This window comes from Xyrauchen texanus, chromosome 36 (assembly GCF_025860055.1).
Source record: "Xyrauchen texanus isolate HMW12.3.18 chromosome 36, RBS_HiC_50CHRs, whole genome shotgun sequence".
Taxonomy (NCBI): Eukaryota; Metazoa; Chordata; class Actinopteri; order Cypriniformes; family Catostomidae; genus Xyrauchen; species Xyrauchen texanus.
Genome location: NC_068311.1, coordinates 37,053,066 through 37,072,968, shown reverse-complemented (window position 1 = coordinate 37,072,968; position 19,903 = coordinate 37,053,066). Strand labels below are relative to the sequence as shown.

Genomic DNA, 19,903 nt, shown 5'->3' with positions numbered 1-19,903 from the left:
ATAAGCAGTATTTACGCATTTACCCTGCACTGTCGCAGTGATACTGGAAACTATGGCTGCTACTTTTAAGTGTATAACTGTATAAATCCATGTAAACATCCAAGTTAAATGTAAATGCTTTTTGCTCTGCTGAATATGAGACTGACACCTGGAGTGCAAACAGAAAGCATTTCTGCACATGCAAAGCAAGTTGTGCATGTGAGATATGTGCGAGCGCAAGGTGTTCTTATGGCGAAGAGAGTGTTGCGCGACCGGGGTTGAACAACTGAAGATGAGTGCCGTATTCAGAAAGCTGTTTTTAAAACATTGACATTAGAGCCACTGAACAGAATGGCAAAAATAAACAAAGAAACTACATACTTAAGCTCTAAGGTGTTACTAGCAATATCAGACCAAAAAGTTTGCATAGTGCACACTACAAAAATCATCCAGGCACATTTGGCATATTTCAAACCTACAATTATTTGGGTTTTATGATCTGTTACTCTCTCTTTCTCTCTCTGTGTTGTGGAGACCCAGAATTGTGGATGGTCTGCTAGTGTCTCTCTGGACAGGCCAGCCAGAAATTTGGTGTGATACTGTTTTGTTAATGTCTCCCACCACTCAGAATTCTGAAATGTCTCCTCCGGATACTTTTATACCTTCCACCCTCCCTTCTCTGTGTGGAACTCATTTGCATATTTTAAAGTACATAGTTTGATATGCGCCCTTAAAGTTTTATCTTGTTCACTTTCCAAACCACTTCCAAATTATTCTTGCCATTATTCTGATTGCATGAGTCTAAATATGTTACTGAAAGATCAAATATTACCAATGTATACGTTTATAACTTAATAGTTCAATTTGTGTGAACTATAGTGTTGATCAAACAACTTCAATTTACATAAACAGTTCTATGAACAAACATGGAGTGGATGTGATGCAGTTGTTGTCCATTTTAAGAGTAAACATTTGTGTGTAAAGATTTGTCTTTGTGGCTTCTTTGATTCAGCTTTTGCCAAATGGTAGGTTAATGCTGCTTCAAGAGGTCTTGAATAATTTTTTATGGTCCTTCTCACCTCTGGGCTTAGGAGGGGGGTTTGAGAGGTTGCTAAGAAATCACTTGTGGACCAATGAGAAGTTCCTTTCCAATGTGTTGGAAGGTCCAAGGCCTTCTTTCTGAGGTCTGGTAGCTGCTTATCTGATGGCTGCTTGGCATCTGTTTGTGTTGGTCCACCATGATCCAGTCAAAAGTGTTTGAATGTTCACCACATGTGTGTAGACATTCAGGTAGATTATTGCTTTTTACACATTGTAAGATGTCTTTGAAAATTTCTTGGACAATGTGTGCAGCCAAACTACATTTTTGGTCAGAAACCAGAAACCCCTTCGCAAAAGCACAGCGCTACAATCCCAGATGCTTCTCCACCTATCAGCTGCCTACAGAAGGGTTGGGTTTGGAATATCTGTTTGGAATATTAATTTTTTTCTTGACTTTATTGACACTTTATTTGATGATAACAGTTTGGTGGAGAAGAACAATAGCACCTTGCTGTAATTATGTTTTTATTTGTTCCCAAGTTTTTATAATTTTTAATGCTGCATTAGTACATAACAGAACGGTTGTTAATTCTTAACAGGAAGTTCTGCCCACATCGCCAGCAAGGCGTTATGGGACACAGGAATGTTGTGGAGACAGTATTATTTTAATAAATAACTAAAATTTCCCTCATAGTGGATTGAATGTTTAGTCAATTAATTTGGTCAATTAAATAAGGGGGTGCTGGGATATTGTAAGCATGAGTTGGGACACATCAGAATTATTCACTGATTCGCTCCAATAAGGCCTTTGCTTGAAGTTCATCTCACATTCAGCCACTCCACTGGCTGTAAAATGCTTTTATGTAAAAACAGGACTCCCCTGTTTGCCCGTCCAGACCAAATGCTTCCTGTGGGTGCAAGGCAGCCAGATGCATTCACAATGAGCCAGTACCCTAAACTCAATCCAGTAACCCAAAAGTCATCTGGGCCTGAAATCAGCCCTGGGGGGCCCAGACGGCAGCTGCATTAGACCAATTGTTGCTAAAAGAATACAGAATGTGTTTGGACAGCAGCTTTCCAGCCAACAGCCATCATAACAGCAGCTTACTACACACTGTAAGAGCGACTGCTTAGGGGTGAACCGGTAAATGGAGGAAAGTGTGGAAAAAGAACACACACACACAAAAGAAAACATACTCAATCGTGTTTAAATGCATAATCTTTTACACAGTCCAATCTAATGTGAACAAGCATTGAAGATTGTTTTTAAAAATGTATTTAATTTTTTTTTTTTTTAGCATTTCTGTTTGATACCAACATAACAGCATATGTTCTGTGAAACACCTGAAATTCCGTTCTTGAAATTTCCATTTTTCAACAGTGCTTTTTGACGGTAAATTAAACTAAATAAACTGCTGTGTTACAAACTAATAGTGTCCAATCAGGGTGTATTAACTTCAGCCAAGCACCAAATGCAAAGTAAAAAGTTTGCAGGTAACTTTTATTGAGAACTGTTGAACTGTAAGAACGATAGTTCATGTGGTCTCAGACTTTTGGACTGCACTGTACCATATATACCAGTCCTAACCAGTGTGCTACATCTGAAACACTAAAAAGTGCAAAAACAACATTTTCAATTTATAATGCAAATTCAGAACAAATAAAAACGATTATTTGATTTTTGCAATATTCTATACACATAAAAAATGTGTAACATGGTATATAAACTGACTTTTTTCACCAATAAAATCTGGTCCACTTTTCAGATGATTCTGGCTGCAAATAGCCCACTTACACTGGACGAAACTGTCTGACCAAAATATAAAGAGACCAACCACAGATCGTTATGTTTTTACGTGCCGATTAGGGAAGGGTAAATCTTAAATTAATGCCATCATCATAATAGACTGGCGAGGAAATAAAAACATTAATATTTGTTGCAGCTGTCTAGTTCTGTGAATGTAAAAGAATTTTGTGGAAATTTGTGCTGACTTAGTGGTCAGAATTTCTGTACATCCAAAAGTAATAAATATAGATTATTTTACAGACAGAAAACAAGCCGAACATACAAGCGGTTTTGCTCGTTGGCATTAACTAAAACTAAGAGTATCTTTCAGAGATTTGATGCCACTAAACTTTGGCAAATCCAATGATTAGTAGTTCTTCAAAAGAGCTCACTGTATCAGCACCTTGTAAACACAACTTGGTTTCCAGGCAGACTGACAGAAACCTGTGCACTCTAACTTTCAGACATCATGTAAAGCCAGCCAATCAGATTGTAACTGACAAATTCTTTCAGCTCTTGCCTTTTTGTTTGCAGTATGCTAACATTTAGTTAACTAAATGTAGTGATGCTACTAACGTAACTATATTTTCAGTAGCCTGACCTTACAATAATGTAACTTTTCCAGTCACAAGCTACATTTTCTAACGAGTAGCGCTGTAGCAATACATTTTTGTCATTTGAGAATGCAGCAATGGAACAGAGAGAGGAATCAAACATTCACCAAACTCTCTCTCTCTCTCTCTCTCTCTCTCTCTCTCTCTCTCTCTCTCTCTCTCTCATGTAGTGCTGGGGAAACCAGATAATTTAAGTGAATCAGTTCTTTCATACAGTTCATGTAAATTAATTGGTAAAAATAAATGATTCCTTTATATTTAGCATTGAAAATGCCAAACGGTTCATATAAATGAACTAAGCAGTTCACATAAATGACTTACTGATTCACTTGAGCCCCATGCAGCATTAAAGGGATTTTGGCTTCTTTTATAAGATAATATTTAGTATATTGCAGCTGTTCTATGCTATATTGATTCAGTTACAGCGCATCCGGAAAGTATTCACAGCACTTAACTTTTTCCACGTTTTGCTATGTTACAACCTTATTCAAGCCACTCAAGTACATTCACAGAGTTGTCCTGTAGCCAGTCCTTTGTTATCTTGGCTGTGTGATTAGGGCCGTTGTCCTGTTGGAAGATGAACCTTCGCCCCAGTCTGAGGTCCAGAGCGCTCTGGAGCAGGTTTTCATCAAGGATGTCTCTGTACATTGCTGCATTCATCTCTCCCTCGATTCTGACTAGTCTCCCAGTTCCTGCTGCTTAAAAACATCCCCACAGCATGTTGCTGCCACCACCATGCTTCACTGAAGGGATGGTATTGGCCAGGTGATGAGTGATGCATGTTTCCTGTGGGTGGTGCATGTTTCCAGACATGACGCTTGCCATTCAGGCCAAAGAGTTCAATCTTTGTTTCATCAGACCAGAGAATTTTGTTTCCTGGTGGTTCCAAACTTCTTCCATTTACGGCTGATGAAGGCCTCTGTGCTCTTTGGGACCTTCAATGCTGCAGACATGTTTCTGTACCCTTCCCCAGATCTGTGCCTCGGTACAATCCTGTCTCATTATTTTATTAATTACTGACAATTCCTTGGACTTCATGGCTTGGTTTGTACTCTGACATGCACTGTTAACTGTGGGACCTTATATAGACAGGTGTGTGCCTTTCCAAATCATTTCCAATCAACTGAATTTACCACAGCTGGACTCCTATCAAGTTGTAGAAACATCTCAAGGATGATCAGTGGAAACAGGATACACCTGAGCTCAATTTTGAGTGTCATGGCAAAGGCTGTGAATACTTATGTACATGTTATTTTTTTTTCATTTTTATTTTTAATAAATTTGCAAAGATTTCAAACAAACTTCTTTCACGTTGTCAGGGTATTCTTTGTAGAATTTTGAGGAAAATAATTAATTAAATCCATTATGTAATAAGGCTGTAACATAACAAAATGTGGAAAAAGTGAAGCACTGTGAATACTTTCCGGATGCACTGTATGCATCCGGATGCATTGTGTGTTTTCTAGTTTATTAGTGTATACTATGTATAAATCTATGTTCAATTAAATGTTGTCACCATATTTGTTTAACCCTTATGGTTTTTCCGGCAGAAACCATTGCTTTGATAGGCCTACAATTAACAATGGTTTTACTACAGTAATAGTGTAGTACCTGTATAGTAACCATGGTTTTACTGCAGTAATATTGTAATAAACATGACTGTAGTAACCATGGTTCATTTTGTAGTTACTATGGTTTTACTACAAATACCATGATTAAACTATTGTTCCTGATGTAAAACCATGGTTAACATTTATAATGTATGAAATTACTTTAAGAAAAATCAATGTGTGCAGAGCCTTAATAGCTGTCTGGTATGATGGTGGGTTCTGCTTCAAATTAATCAATCCAGTTTGACACGAATGACCAATAGGGGAGGGCAGAGTGGCACAAAGGTGTCATGATCCTTGGGTGTGAAAATGTCCCCTGACTAAATCCTTTAGTGGATTACTTACCAGGGAAACAAATGGCTAAAACATGGAAGAATACCTCAGCAACATCCGTCCAAATTGGTAACATTACAGAAAATATGGAACAGTGGAATATGTGAGGTGCGGTCAGTAATACTCTGATACTTGGATGTCCAAACATCAGTAAACAAAAATCCAGAATACAGGAGTATGCTGGTCCACATACACCTCTTCATGCAGTGTGTGTTTATATATAACAATCAGAACTGATTGCAGAACTAAAAAATATAATTCGGCTGTTATATATCTAAAAATATTTATTTTGTAAATAGCTTGAATGTAGTTCAGTGTTTACATTTTAGTAGCAGCTCATAGTGTAGTTAACTACTTCTTATAAAGAGTAGCTTGACTGTAGTGTAACTAAATAAAGTTATGAATAGCTTGTAGCTTGGGAAGCTACAGCTTCAAAGAAGCTTCCCCCAACACTGCATTAGATAATGGACTGTGAGTTGTCAGTGGGTGTTCTATCTGAAGCTGCCTTGGACTACCTCAAGCACTACTTAAAGAGCACCATTTGTTCATAATAAAAGCCAAGCTAGCTAAAAACTGGAACAAATACTCAAAATATATTGCACTTCCATTTCACACCCCTTGAGCACAAGGCGATTTATATTATTTTATACAAGTGTGTAACCTAAATGATGTCATTGTAATGTAACTATAATATCAAAAATGTTAAATGTAATCACTACTTTTATATGTAGTAAATGTAAATACTAACTTTTGACAAAAAAGGCATGAGATTACTGTAACTAATTATTTTGTGATGGCATTAAACCCAACACTACCCATATCATCAAAGTAATGACACATGTGCAATGTGTTAATAAAAACTATGAAAGAGAGTTAACACTTTCCCTCTTTTCTAGTCTTACCGGGTCTGTGTGCTTTGGGCACGGCCATATTCATGACCCTGTTGGCATCCTGTGGTTTGGGTGGGGAAGCGGTGAATCGGCAGATGCCGGACTCCGACGGTGTGCTGGACGTCAGGCTGTCTGTGTAGTCATTGGTGCCGGCTGTCATCTGCTCTGAGGATGTGTCTGAGATGAAGCATTCTGTGATTGTGAACTTTGCATGTCGTAGCTGTTCCTCCATCTTGGCGTGTTCGTAGGCACGGGCTAACTCCTCGTATGTGGAAGAGGCGCTCTCTGTGGACACCATACTGCTGCGAGCACGATCTAAGAGAAAACACATATGCAACTGAATTGCAATGAGTAGGCAGTGAAATCACCAACAATGCTCGAGTGCCATTTTAAAGCACAACACTGAAAAAAGTCCTCAAATCTTGAATGTAATAAATTGAGAATCAACCATTAAAAAAAACAATATTTGTCGAACTGAATACTGTTCACAAGACTAGACTGTCATTTAAGGGTTAAACTTCTGGTGCATCTAGTCACTTGATTTCCGTGAAGTGCTCCTATGAAAAAATCACTTTTTCATTGAAATTCATTTAATTGAAACCTGTTTGGTTGTAAATAGTAGAGTCTCTAGTTTAGTTTGAAATGCCGCTTTAAAAAAAATCGGGCAATTTTTTGCACGTCAACGTGCTGATTAACATGATGTCCATATATGTGGAAATTGGAACCACATTTCCTCAAAAGTAGAAAAAACCTGTTAGTTATTTTGAATAAAAGAACTCTAACACATCTGTGGGTCATTTAGCTTAATTTTAATATACATTTTGTTATATTTTATTTTGTTATCACTGTACAATACGATTCTATTCATTAACATTAGTAAATGCATCCCTATATATTAACTGCGCATTTTCACAGTGAGAAGAAATGGGTTTATCCAAAAGCTGAAAAAGTTTGCTTTCAGAAGCATTACAATATATGGTGTTAGGATGAAAATAAGGTGCATTTTGAACTGTTCTGAGACCAGTGCAGACACTCAGCACAATGGAGTTTAAGTCATTCACTAAATAAGAATCAAGGGAGCTTCCTAAAACTTACTGTGCTGCTAAGTGCAGTCAATCCAAAAATCCAACCAAAAGTTCAGTTTCAGGTTGCTGATGATGTTTGGACCTCTCAACATGTTTGGCAGACATGGGACAATGGTAATCGGTACATAGATTCAGAATATTAGAATGCAACATTTTATTTTAACATGTTTGGCAGTAATTGGATGATGCTGGACATTACTTTTAATAAGACTTATTTATTCAGCTTTACTGAAAAAAACACAAATAACCAACAATCCTGTAAACTTAAACAATCTGATGAAAAATGTGTGTTATTTGAACTTTCGCAATGTAGTCTTGCTGTCCCACATACTTAATGTGGACATAAATTTTAGGAAAACTATTTGCTCTATATAAATATAAATATATATATATATATATATATATATATATATATATATATATATATATATATATATATATATATATATATATATATATATATATATATATATATATATATTTATTTTTATTTATTTATTTATTTTTTGCTTGTTTATTAGGTGCTAGTAGCTACAAATCTAAAAAGGGAAATGGAAACATTTGGGTCTCAGGAGGTTAATTGTGTCTGTTTAGGATGCATAAAAAGACAAAGGAGTCTGCCACATTTTTTCAAAAACTTCAAAAATGTAATTATCATCAGCATCAATTCCAGAATTCTATTCAACAGAATTTGAGGAAATGACAATGTGGTGGAAATTTCCATGACTTCCACAAAAAATTGCATACATTATGTATGTGCATACACTGCTACACAAGTTTAAAAAAGAATATAAATGGTGTGAAAAATGATTTAACAAGACTTTACTTTCTAAAAAATCCACAGAGGTAAGTCTTCGGAACATACCCTTTTGATGTGACCCCATTTATCTGAGAGATTTTCTTTTACCTGTGTCCTGAGAGGGACTGACACTGTAGCTGTCACTCTCTTTATCAACTGAGCCTGTGGCGCGGGGTGTGGGCAGCCTCCAGTCTGTAGTGAGAGTGTGTGAAGATACAGGGGGGTGAGGGCGGTTCAGGGTCCACTGACTGGCATAGCGGCTTCGTGTGGCAGGGCCAGCTTTAGCTGTGCGGCGGGCTGTAGGGTCTGACAGGACAGAAACACACACAGCTGTTTGAAGATAATCAAAGTGTTCAATGTAAAGTATGGGACCAAATCCCAGTCCTTTATAGAAAAGGTAGTATTTATTTTTGGGGGGGGGCACACAGAGTGCAGTTTATGAGGTATTTACTAAAGACTACTCGTGGACAGTTTGGTGGCATCATTTACAATTGGCTGAGTTTTAGTCAAAGCATCTACACACATGGGCAGCTTTGTGTAAATCATACCAACAATACTACCCAGACTAGTTCAGTTCTTACTTGTACCAGGTCTAACGTCAGAAACGTCTACAAGTGGTCCAGTGGCCTGGGACAGAGACTGGTAGTGCACTGTATGTGTGACAGTTGAAGACTTCTGCTTAGATGTTTCTCCAAAGTCATTGTCTGTCAAAAGCACCGTGGAGCGGTCATCTGAAAGAGAAAGAACCATGATCAGGTTAAAGAAAGACCACCATATAAACAAACAAAAGTTTTACATTTTGTGAAGAAAATGTGAGCAGTGCTTGTTCATGCAAAAGTCCCCACCAAAATACTAGGGTGTTGTGGTTGCCAGGGTGTTGCTATGCAATTTCTAAATGTTCTGAGTGTTCCTTAACATGTGGCTGTTGGCTGTCCGCAGTTGATGGCTAGGGAGTTCTGGGTGGTTACCAGGTGGTTGTTTACTGGCTCATAAAAGTCATAAATGTCCATCCCAAAAGTCTCTAAAAATGTGTTCATACTGCTAACAAATCAGAATTTTTTTTATTAACAATTTTTTATTAATTCACATATCGAACACAGAAAAACAAAACATATATACACAGAATGAACAATTAACACCCACTACTACCCCTCGCAATTGCCAACCCCACCCTGGCCCCAACATCCCAGTGGTCAAACATGATTATAGACACACAAAAAATTAATAAAATAAAATAATAATAATCACACATCCAGCAACGTCAGATATACACCCCATTTCTCCACAAACAAGTTCATTTTCCCCAGTCTTCTAAATGACACTTCATCAAAGGGCACCACACTCCCCATCTCTGAGCACCACTCCTGAAATGAGGGCGTTCCAGCCAAATTCCATCCCCTTAAAAGTATCTGTCTGGCGATCATGACACTGATTAGGACACTGATTAGGATTAGAAATTATGTGTCTATTCTCAATATTAATGCCCCATTGCCCAAAATACAGAGTCTGTGGCAAAATGAAACCTGAGTGCCCAATACATCACACACAAAATTCTGAACCTTCAACCAAAACTCCTGGATCTTTATACTCCCAAAAGACACTGCTTGTGTCTCCATCCTCTGATTGGCATTGCCAGCAGGTGGTGTGTCTTTAAGACCAAGCCAATCGATGTAAAATCTTGAACTGCATAAGGCGCACCCTTGCATCTCTAGATGCAGACTTGATGTTTTTTAGAGTCCTAGCCCACACTCCCTCCTCCAATACCAAGTTGAAATTTTTCTCCCATAATCTCTTGAGAGAAGTTGAAGCTCCGTCCCCCAGACTCTGAATTAGCTGGGAGTAATACACTGATGCCTCATGAGCTTTTTCAAATGCAGTAATCACCTCTCCCAGAGTATCTGCTGCTTTAGGGGGGTGTATGCTACACCCAAAAAAAAATTCAGAGCAGGTGGCGCAGCTGTAAATATATAAAGAACTGAGATCTGTGAATCCCAAAATGTTGAAACAAATTTTCAAAGGTCAACACTCCGCTCTCATATAGGTCACTGAGTGTAGTAACCCCTCACAATCCACTCAGACCAGCAGAAATGAGACTTATTAATACATAATTTGGGGTTCAGCCAAAAGCTCGTGGCAACATTTAAATAAATGTCCGAATTAAACACTCAGGACACTTTTGTCCATACTGAGTGCAAATGCGAGATAACGAGGTGTACTTTAACTTCTCTGGTTAGTTTGATAGAAAGGCTTTGCAATGGTGAAATAAGGGCAAGAACTTCCTGATCAATACAAAACCAGGGAGGGGCTCTCTCAGGTGGAAGCAATCAATGAGCCAAATGTCTGAGACCGAATGCATAATAATAAAACAAAATCTTGTGTAGACTTAGCCCACCTTTGACGATCGGCCTATGCAGTTTACTGTAATCTGGGATGTTTACCATTTCAAATGAAGGATTTCGCTATGCTCTCAAAATGCTTGAAACAATTGAATCAACTTCCGGTTGAGTGAACGCTCTGAGCATTGTCTGCTGCTGACTGTTTTATTTTAATTATTGTATTTGGTCAGAAGTTTTTACTGTCATGTGGTGTTATCAAATTGGGGATAACCGAGAATTCTTTCCTGGCTGAAATAATCACATCTTGATCTGTACTATATAAACAAACAAACAGATTACAATCTGTGTTATACGCAACCTGGGATTTGGTTCGTTGCTGCTGCTGTGCTGCTACAACTTGGGCCGTTTCGTGGATTACTACTGCAAGTCTTTCATTAGGTACCTTGGCATCGCATCCACTTCATCAGCGTTTCCACCACAAAAGGGAGAAGGGGAAAAACAATTCCTCTGGACCTGGTTCTCTGGTGAGTGAATATCTCCACGGAATTTCGACTATGACTTTGTACTCCATCTGCTGGCCTCTTTTGACTGTTCTGGTAACTATTGTCTCTTGGAATAGTGAACAATACTCCTTCTATGTTTTCTCTTCACCTGCTTCCAGTAGTACGGCAATTACTTTTACATTCCCAGAACTTTTGCGGCTGGACAATCAGTCAGTGTCGCACCAGTGTTCAGACATTTATACACGGTGCACTGATCTGAGGATTCTCTGTCGCTCACAATATGTTCACCGAGGTGCTCGCTCTTCACGGTCAACTACCACTGCTTTATTAGATCATATTCTTATTACATGATCCACTGAGCGATCGACGTGGCGTCATTGTAGGTCTCAGTGCGGCGCAAACTTGAATTTACTACGGTCGCTTCCAAAGACATCCCTGCTCAGCTCTGCACCGAGAGAAAACAATCTGGTGGAAATTAAAACGGCTTTGATAAATTCAAGATCAGTATCAAACAAAACTTTTTTATTACACGATTTATTCACAGCAAACAACCTGGACTTTTTATTTATTACTGAAACATGGCTCACGGCAAAAAAGTCCTCTATCTGAACTCTCCCCTGCAACTTCTTCAGCTGCCCTAGAACTTCCAGCCGGGGTGGGGGCTTTGCTTTTATTCTTAAGGAATTGTTTAAATGTAGGCTCTTGCAAGTTGATGTTTACACTAGCTTCGAGGTTTTATTATGTAAAGTCGAACTAACTAGTCCTTTGCTTTGTGCTCTGATATACAGACCGCCGAAATCAAACAACAGCTTTTTAGAGGAGTTTTCAGACTTTTTACCCTATGTTGTTTCAAACTCTGATAACTTGCTGATTCTTGCCGATTTTAATATACATTTATATTGTCCTTCAAAGCCTCTTGTAAAAGATTTTGTACAACTTTTAGACTCTTTTAATCTCACTCAATCTATCTATCAATCTAGTCTTATCATCAGGGGTTTCCATTACAAACATCATTGTAAATGATGTTGGTTTGTCCAACCACTGGCCGGTTATGTTTGACTGTTTGATTTCCTGTTCATATCCTGTTAATCAACCTTCTACTTACCTCTCTCGGTCTATTTACCCCAATACTGCAATTCACTTTATGGATGCCTTTTCAACTTCTCTAGCTGGTAGTAATGTGCAGACAGCACAGTTTTTAGATGTTGAGGAATTGGTAAAGAGTTTTAATACCTCCTGTACAGCAATTTTAAATGTAGTTGCCCCTCTCAAAACCAAGAAAACTAAACTGAAAAAACATCTTTAGTTTAACGATGTTCGAGCTTTACGGAAGGAATGCAGAAGGGCAGAAAGAAAATGGAAAAGGGATAAATTACATATTTCAAATCAACTTCTACAAAATACTCGGTCTCATTTCCAGGAAGCTGTTTCTTTGCAAATGGCAAATTATCTCTCCAATTTCATCTAAAAAAAATGTACACTGCCCTAAGTTTCTGTTTTCTACTTAAAATTCTGTGTTAAATCATACTAGTGCAGCTGGTCCAGATCCAAGTTTAGAGTCATGTCAGAAGTTTTGTAGCTTCTTTATAAATAAAATCACTGGCATTAAATTTACCCGAAAATGTCCAATATTCCAATACTATTCCTTCCTGCTTTTCTAATTTACACTCTATAATGCACTCTGAGTTGTTGAACATTATTTCCAGCATGAAATCAACCACCTGTTCTCTTGATGTTATTCCTACAAAGTTGCTCAAGGTGGTACTGGATTCTGTTGCACCTTCTGTGCTCTCTATTATTAACTGCTCCTTACAGAAAAGTATTGTTCCATCCTGCTTTAAACATGCTATGGTCCAGCCTTTACTCAAAAAACCTAATCTTGATCCTTCTGACCCCAACAACTATAGACCCATTTCAAAATTGCCATTTTTGTCTAAAGTATTGGAGAGGGTTGTCTTAAACCAGTTTAAATCTCCTTATTTACTTTCAAATGATATTCTGGATCCTTTTCAGTCAGGCTTCAGAGCTAAACACAGTACTGAGTCTGCTCTTCTAAGAGTAGTAAATTACCTTTTACTATCTGTAGACTCTACAAACAATTGTAGTGAAAAACTGCAGTGTTGTTTTGGAGCTCGCAATGCAGCAGCCATACTCGGCGCCATCATGAGTCCCGAATCTTGAGTTCTGACCCTCTGCATGCTCAGGAATTCCTACAATTAGGACGTTGTTTCATCGAATGCGTTCCAAGTCTGCCTTTTTCGCTAGCGGATTAGCAGCTAATTCCCTCTCCGATGACTCCTGATAATCAATCAGTTTCTCAACATCCGCCACTCTTGTAACCAACTTAGTGAATTTCGTCTCCATGGCAGTGATCGTTCGACATATTACAGCGAGATCCTCCAAGTCGGCAAAGACCTTCGCAATTCAGTTGACGCTGAATCAAATTGAGTCCCTGGTCCGAGGCCTGCTGCTCAGGGGCTTCAGCTTGTGCACAGAAGTGTCTTTTAATTTTTGTTATTTTTTTTTAATTAAAACTAGCAAAGTGCGCAGAGCTCGCCGTTCACACATCCGAACCTTGCATGGAGCCACACGACTCAACAAATCAGATTTTCAGGATTTTAGTCAGAAACCAAGATACTTACTCGATATTACAATTAAAAATATATAAAGATACTAAACTACTGCAGTACAGGTAGTACTAAGTACTGACTTATTTCGGTATCTGCACACTTTGAATGACAGGCAGCTTCTTTGTATTTTTATTTTACATTTCATCAAAATCTATTAAAAAATCCAGTCTTGCGAGATTAAAAAATGAAACACAGTCAGTTATGTCTAAAGAGAGTGTAAGCACCGGGACTTAAAAAAGCAGATTTGTATCAAAATATTAGAACTGTTCCTTATGAATTGCAGTGTAAATGCAGCCTAATAGACCTACCACTTTCTATTGTGTCGTTAATATTAATCAAAAATTAATTAAAAATTAATAAGAATACAAGAAAATCACTGCTCTTGGCTGGATAACTTTAAAAGCTTTAAATAATCAGTTAAGACAGTATACCAGTAGTTTAAATAGATTTATGTCACAATTCATTACTTTGTAACATTAATTTCTGAATGTTTTCTCGAATATTTGATACTGCTGTTAAAAACTTAAGGGATCGTTTTCTTAATTTGAACCTTTTGCTTTACTTCTATTGCTTGTAATTTGTCTATGTTCTTATTTTATTGCTTACTGTTTACTTGTATTTAATTATTACTTGAAAACGTGAAACAATGTTTAAGTAAAACATTTGTTAATATCATTACAAATAATTGTATCGAGAATTTATCATTTTCACTGGGATTTGTACCGACAACTGAAATTTTGGTATTGTGACAATATTAGTGTCAGTTCTAGTAATACTGTAGTTATTCTTGCCTTAGTAATACACCACTAATATAATGACCTGGAAACCAGTGAGTGTCTTACCAATTGTCTCCATAGTGTCTCTCTCCTCGATGAGTAGCTGAGCTCGTGGGATATCGATGTGCATTCTCAGCGTCTGCTGCTGTTTGTTCGCGGTGTCTGGTGTACGAGCGTTTTTACTGCAGAAACACATGCAAAAAATTAAATATCAGCCGCTACTTTATGAAAAAGTACTGATTTATAGGGCAATATCATTTTTGATAGATACCTCATTAGCATCTCCGCCAGGCTCTTTGCATCTGTTTAACATTGAGAGAAAAGGGAAATATATGACTAGCAAAACATTGTTTAATAGTATGTGTGTTCCACCATGGCATATACACTGGTTACATAAGTCAAACTTAGAAGTGTGTGAATGTTGTTGCATCAGATAACACAATATCAAAGCAAGCAGAAATACATCTCAAAATTAACTTCACTTTTCTGAGCCTTGTGTGTAAAACTTGCAGTACATTTCAATAACCATGAATGTTATTTCATGCGAATGCACAGAAATCAGACTGCTTTCGCACAGATTTTTTCAGATGTATAAAACCGTATGTAAGCCAGAGCCTTTGGAGCACAGTTAGCGAAAGTTGTGCATACATGCTTTATTCACTGCCCCTGTCCTCCCTGAAATAACCATATACAGTAGGTAGCTAACCTAAATGGCCCTTAGTGCCATGGGGATTACCGCAGCAACAAAGTGAATTCCACTCGCATGTGAGACTCGTTTGCAAAATCCCCACCAGGTGATGCAAAGGGACACTGTTTGCAGCTTATTTTCGTGCGTGGAAAGTGAGCATTATTATGATTACATGGCCCATGCCAACATTCGTAATGTTTTTTCTACACATTTTGATGTGTAAAAGGGGATCAAACAATGCAAAATTAATAGCAGCATTGAAGTCATAGCCTAGCTCATGAAGTTGGCATATAGAAGAAAATGCTAGAATGTCAGCATTTTTCAGCAAATGAAAACTGTTGCTTAATAGGTATTGGTTAATTGTACCACCTTTCAAAAAATAATCAGTGTGAACTTTCATGATTTAATTTGTTAACTGAAAACTGAAAAACACAACAATGCATTATATTAATGATGGCATAATTCAATGTTATAATTTACCAAAATTTTCGGTAGTGGTAGACTAACACAGAGTGGTTCAACTAAAACCCTGCTCATAAGCATAATAAATGTGTTTATTTTGTTATAATTTTTTGTGATGTGCATTTAAACTTAGAGCTTTAGTAAGAACGTACATAACATGTATACCTCTGGCAGTATGTCCATGCAAGGACAAAAACAATAATTCCATTGTCATGCAGGCAAAGTTCTAGTTTTAGGAAATAGGTAAAAATAAATGTCTGGTAAAAAAAATAAAGAAATACTAACTAGATTAAAAAGTTTGAGTACAAACTTTAGGTTGGCTTGAAAAAGCTTAGCCTGAAAGTTTGAAGTAGTTGTAAAAGCTTGTAGTTTGAAGGTTTGAAGTTTGAAGTAGTTACAAGTTTAAGTAGTAGTTTTCAAAATTCAAAGTTTAAAGATTATAAGAACATTCATTCTATCAGACAGATAGATAGATAGATAGATAGATAGATAGATAGATAGATAGATAGATAGATAGATAGATAGATATGATCTGGTTCAGAGATATGTGATTTGTTAGTTGGTTGCTAGGGTAACACCATCTGGTTGCTAGGCAGTTACCAAGGTTATACTCAAAAGTTTCCTTGCCATCCTGAGTGAAATAAGTCCACCAGGATGTCTCTACGATGTTCTGGTGCAGAGTTATGTGATTTGTTACTTGGTTGCTAGGGTAAGCCCAAGAAGGCTTCAATTTTAAATATAAGTCAGTGGGATTTGGTTGCTAGGGTGCTCTAAATGGTTGCTAGGGCGTGACTAAGAAGTTTACATGATGATATTTGAAGACTGATTGCTCACCCAATTCAAACAAATCAACTCTCATGTCTATAGGACATTCTGATCTGATGATATCACACTCAGACTTTTTCAATGGAAGTCAAAGGGGTTTGGTTGCTAAGGTGCTATAAATGGTTACTAGGGCATGGCTAAGTAGCTTCAATGATGATACTTGGAGACTGATTACGCACCCAATTCAAACAAGCCAAGTCTCATGTCTGTAGGACATTCTGATCATGAGATATCCATCTAAGCCATTTTGAAAGGCAGACAATGGGTTTTGGTTGCTAGAGTGCTCTAAATGGTTGCTAGGGTGTGGCTAAGTAGTTTCCATGATGATACTTGAAGACTGCTTTTTCAAGCCAACATAATAACTAATAGATTTCCTCAGTTCACCCACAACTGGCAGGTGTGGCAAGTACATTTTGGACCCAGTTTGGAAGGTTCACAAAGTCTATTCAGCAAAGGAGCTGGTGTTGCTTGGGCTAAATACCTCAACCAGAAATGAAGAAAATAATATAAAGGAAACATTTCATATACTTCACATAAATTCTGCAGTATTTTCTGTTGTGATGTTTGTTTCTGCACACCTCGTAGCCTCTTGAGTCTCTGCTCTCTCCTCCTCCTCCTCAACACCAGAAGAACAATAAAGACCATGGAGATGGCTACCAGAATGCAGATGATTGTGACCATCATCTTCAGTCCCTCATTGCCCTGTCTGTTCTCCTGACTGGGGTCCACTGTCTTTGGCAATGGAGCAATTGTGCCTGGAAACAGAAGACTGAGAAGCTTAGGGAATGAACAAAGATTTTATATAATTTTCTACCAGTTAATCCCATACAACTGCAAAACATTCATGGGTCAATTGCATGCCACTTATTTTTGTGTCAACATCTATTAATTAATTAAAAAAAATATCATATTACATTTAAATGCCATTTATGAAGAAAATCACTTAAATTGACCTCTTCTTTGATTTCAATATCTAAAAAAAATGAATGTTGCAATGAAGCAGAATTGTTTTAAAATTTTGTTAATATTTTTATAATAATGTCCAGATTACATTTCTAAGAACTTGGAACATGGGTTTTAAACAAGATTTAAATAAACTTTTACGTTTTCCTTCCTCATCATCTAGGACACCTTTATTTGTCATTGAGCCTCATTCATGCCTTGAAAATGCCTCTAAACTTTTAATTGAGACAATGTTTAATTTGACCCGAGTGGTAAAACACAAGCGAGTACTCACTGCCATCCACATTCAGAGTAGCGAACATCACCCTCTTCTCCGCCATTCCCGCACTGTTGCCCACCCTCATCTGCAGCTCATACCAGGTGGCCTCCTGCAGATCATACAGAGCATGGCTCTTGGTGAGGGAATCGCGCTTCACCATGGTCCACTTCGTAGTGTCCACTGGCCGATACTCCAGTGTGAAAGAGTCGATTGGACAGCCACCATTGTTCCAGCCAATCAGGTTGAGCTCCACACGGGTAGAGTTGACACTTGTGAAAAGTTCGTGGTCTTTGGCGAACTGTGGCTCTGAAGAACGTGGAGAAGATATAGATAGTGTCATTCTGAGTGTTTCTTAAACTTCAGACACTTTCATGTCCATGGGGTTGATTTTTATTAAAAACGAATGGATTTCAACTTATTACTTTTTGTTATATGAACGTCTCCTTAAAACTGAATTTTATTTTGTTTACCAAGCCTTCATCAAATGTTTTGTGGTACCTTTTCAAATGCCTTTTATGTATAGATTTAACTGTTTTAGCCTTTTCCCAGACAGAGTTCAAAATCGTATCGGTTACCTAACGTAACCTCGGTTCTCTCTAGATGAGGGAACGAGTATTGCGTAAGCTAGCTTACGCTACGGGAAAGATTCATCTTTTCTGAGATACTGAAGCCAAAAAATTATCCTTAATTTTTGTATCCATTGTCAACGCAGTGCGGCAGCTGCAGACCTTGAGCGGGCTAGCTAGCGAGCTCATAGGTTGCTCTGCGGCAACTGCTGCAGCCTATAGACGAGCTTGGGCGAACTCGCATCAATGAGAGGCGTCCGCGCGCTCACTGCATCAAAGCCCGCCAAAATGGGCGTGACTTGAGTGCATATAAGCGTAGTTCGTAGGCTGGAACCCTGGTTTTCATTGACTGAAGCGAAAAGTCTCTCGTGGCGCGAGCACGGCCGGCTACGCAATACTCTTTCCCTCATCTAGAGAGAACCGAGGTTACGTTAGGTAACTGATACGTTCTCTTACGAGAGGTTCTCTCGTATTGCGTAAGCTAGCTTACGCTACGGGAACCCATTGTCAACGCCGTGCGCGCCAAGCATCCACTATATGAGCCCCAGGGAATTAAGGGGGACCCGGGGAGCCATTATGAGTGGGGAAATAATATTTGGCCGGCAAGAATGCGGGTCATTGATTGTGTAATACATAAGCACATAGTGGGAAGGGAACGACAGAGCGGCGGTGCCGGTCTGTGTGGAATGTGTCCCATCAGTGCAGCTCACCAGGGAGCTGTAGCGTATTAAACCGCTAGTAGTTTTGCCTGCACAGCGGGCACTTCCATATTGTAAAATCTGACAAAGGTGGAGGGGGAAGTCCATCCCGCTGCCACACATATGTCGTGAATGGAAATCCCGCTGGACCATGCCCACGAGGATGCCATGCCTCTAGTGGAGTGAGCCTTAATGCCCAACGGGCATGGCAGGTCTTTTGACGCGTATGCAGCAGCAATAGCGTCCACTATCCATCTAGATAGTGTCTGTTTCGAGGCGGCGAGACCTTTGGTGCGCCCTCCGAACGAAACGAAAAGCTGCTCAGAGCGTCTGAAAGCGGCGGAGCGCGCAGTATACAATCTCAGTGCTCTGACCGGGCAAATCCACAGCACCACCGGGTGCTGGCAGCGCCGATAGGGAAATGACCTGTGCTCTGAAAGGAGTACCGATCACCTTGGGAACATAGCCGTGTCTAGGCTTTAAAATGACCTTGGAGTCACTTGGTCCAAACTCAAGACACGCAGCGCTGACAGACAGCGCGTGAAGGTCTCCCACACGTTTGACTGATGACAGGGCAGTCAGAAAAACGGTTTTGAGTGAAAGGTATTTCAAATCCACGGATTGAAGTGGTTCGAAAGGGGGCTTTCATAGTTTCGAGAACTATAGAGGAACCGATGGGGGCGCGGGGTTCATCCTTCTAGCTCCCCTGAGGAAGCGGATGACCAGCTCGCTTTTACCCCATGACTGGCCGTGCAGGGTTCAGCGAACGCCGCAACGGCCGCCACATACACTTTGAGCGTGGATGGGGATCTGCCCTTATCCAGCAGCTCTTGTCGAAATACGAGCAGCGACGACACCCCACATGTCCGCGGGTCCAGGTCTCTGTCGGTGCACCATTTTGAGAACACAGACCATTTTGACGCATAGAGTCTTCTCGTGGAAGGGGCTCTAGCGTGTATGATGGTGTTTATTACTCCTTCTGGCAGAGCAACGGGTAGTCGTTGATCACCCACGCATGCAGCGCCCAGTGCTCTGGGTGGGGATGCCAGATTGTGCCGCG

At 39.1% G+C, this 19,903-nt stretch overlaps 1 protein-coding gene across 1 annotated transcript in view; it reads right to left on the bottom strand.

Moving 5' to 3' along the window:
* Positions 1-19,903, bottom strand: part of LOC127629870 (cell adhesion molecule DSCAM-like) — a 243,521-nt gene that overhangs the window by 4,104 nt on the left and 219,514 nt on the right. The window contains exons 26-32 of the mRNA XM_052107151.1: positions 17,595-17,885; positions 16,936-17,112; positions 14,654-14,684; positions 14,449-14,564; positions 8,719-8,868; positions 8,246-8,443; positions 6,266-6,568 (exon numbers count right to left, since the gene is read on the bottom strand). Of these exons, the coding sequence (XP_051963111.1) occupies positions 6,266-6,568; positions 8,246-8,443; positions 8,719-8,868; positions 14,449-14,564; positions 14,654-14,684; positions 16,936-17,112; positions 17,595-17,885 (1,266 nt within the window). The remainder of the gene's footprint in view (positions 1-6,265; positions 6,569-8,245; positions 8,444-8,718; positions 8,869-14,448; positions 14,565-14,653; positions 14,685-16,935; positions 17,113-17,594; positions 17,886-19,903) is intronic.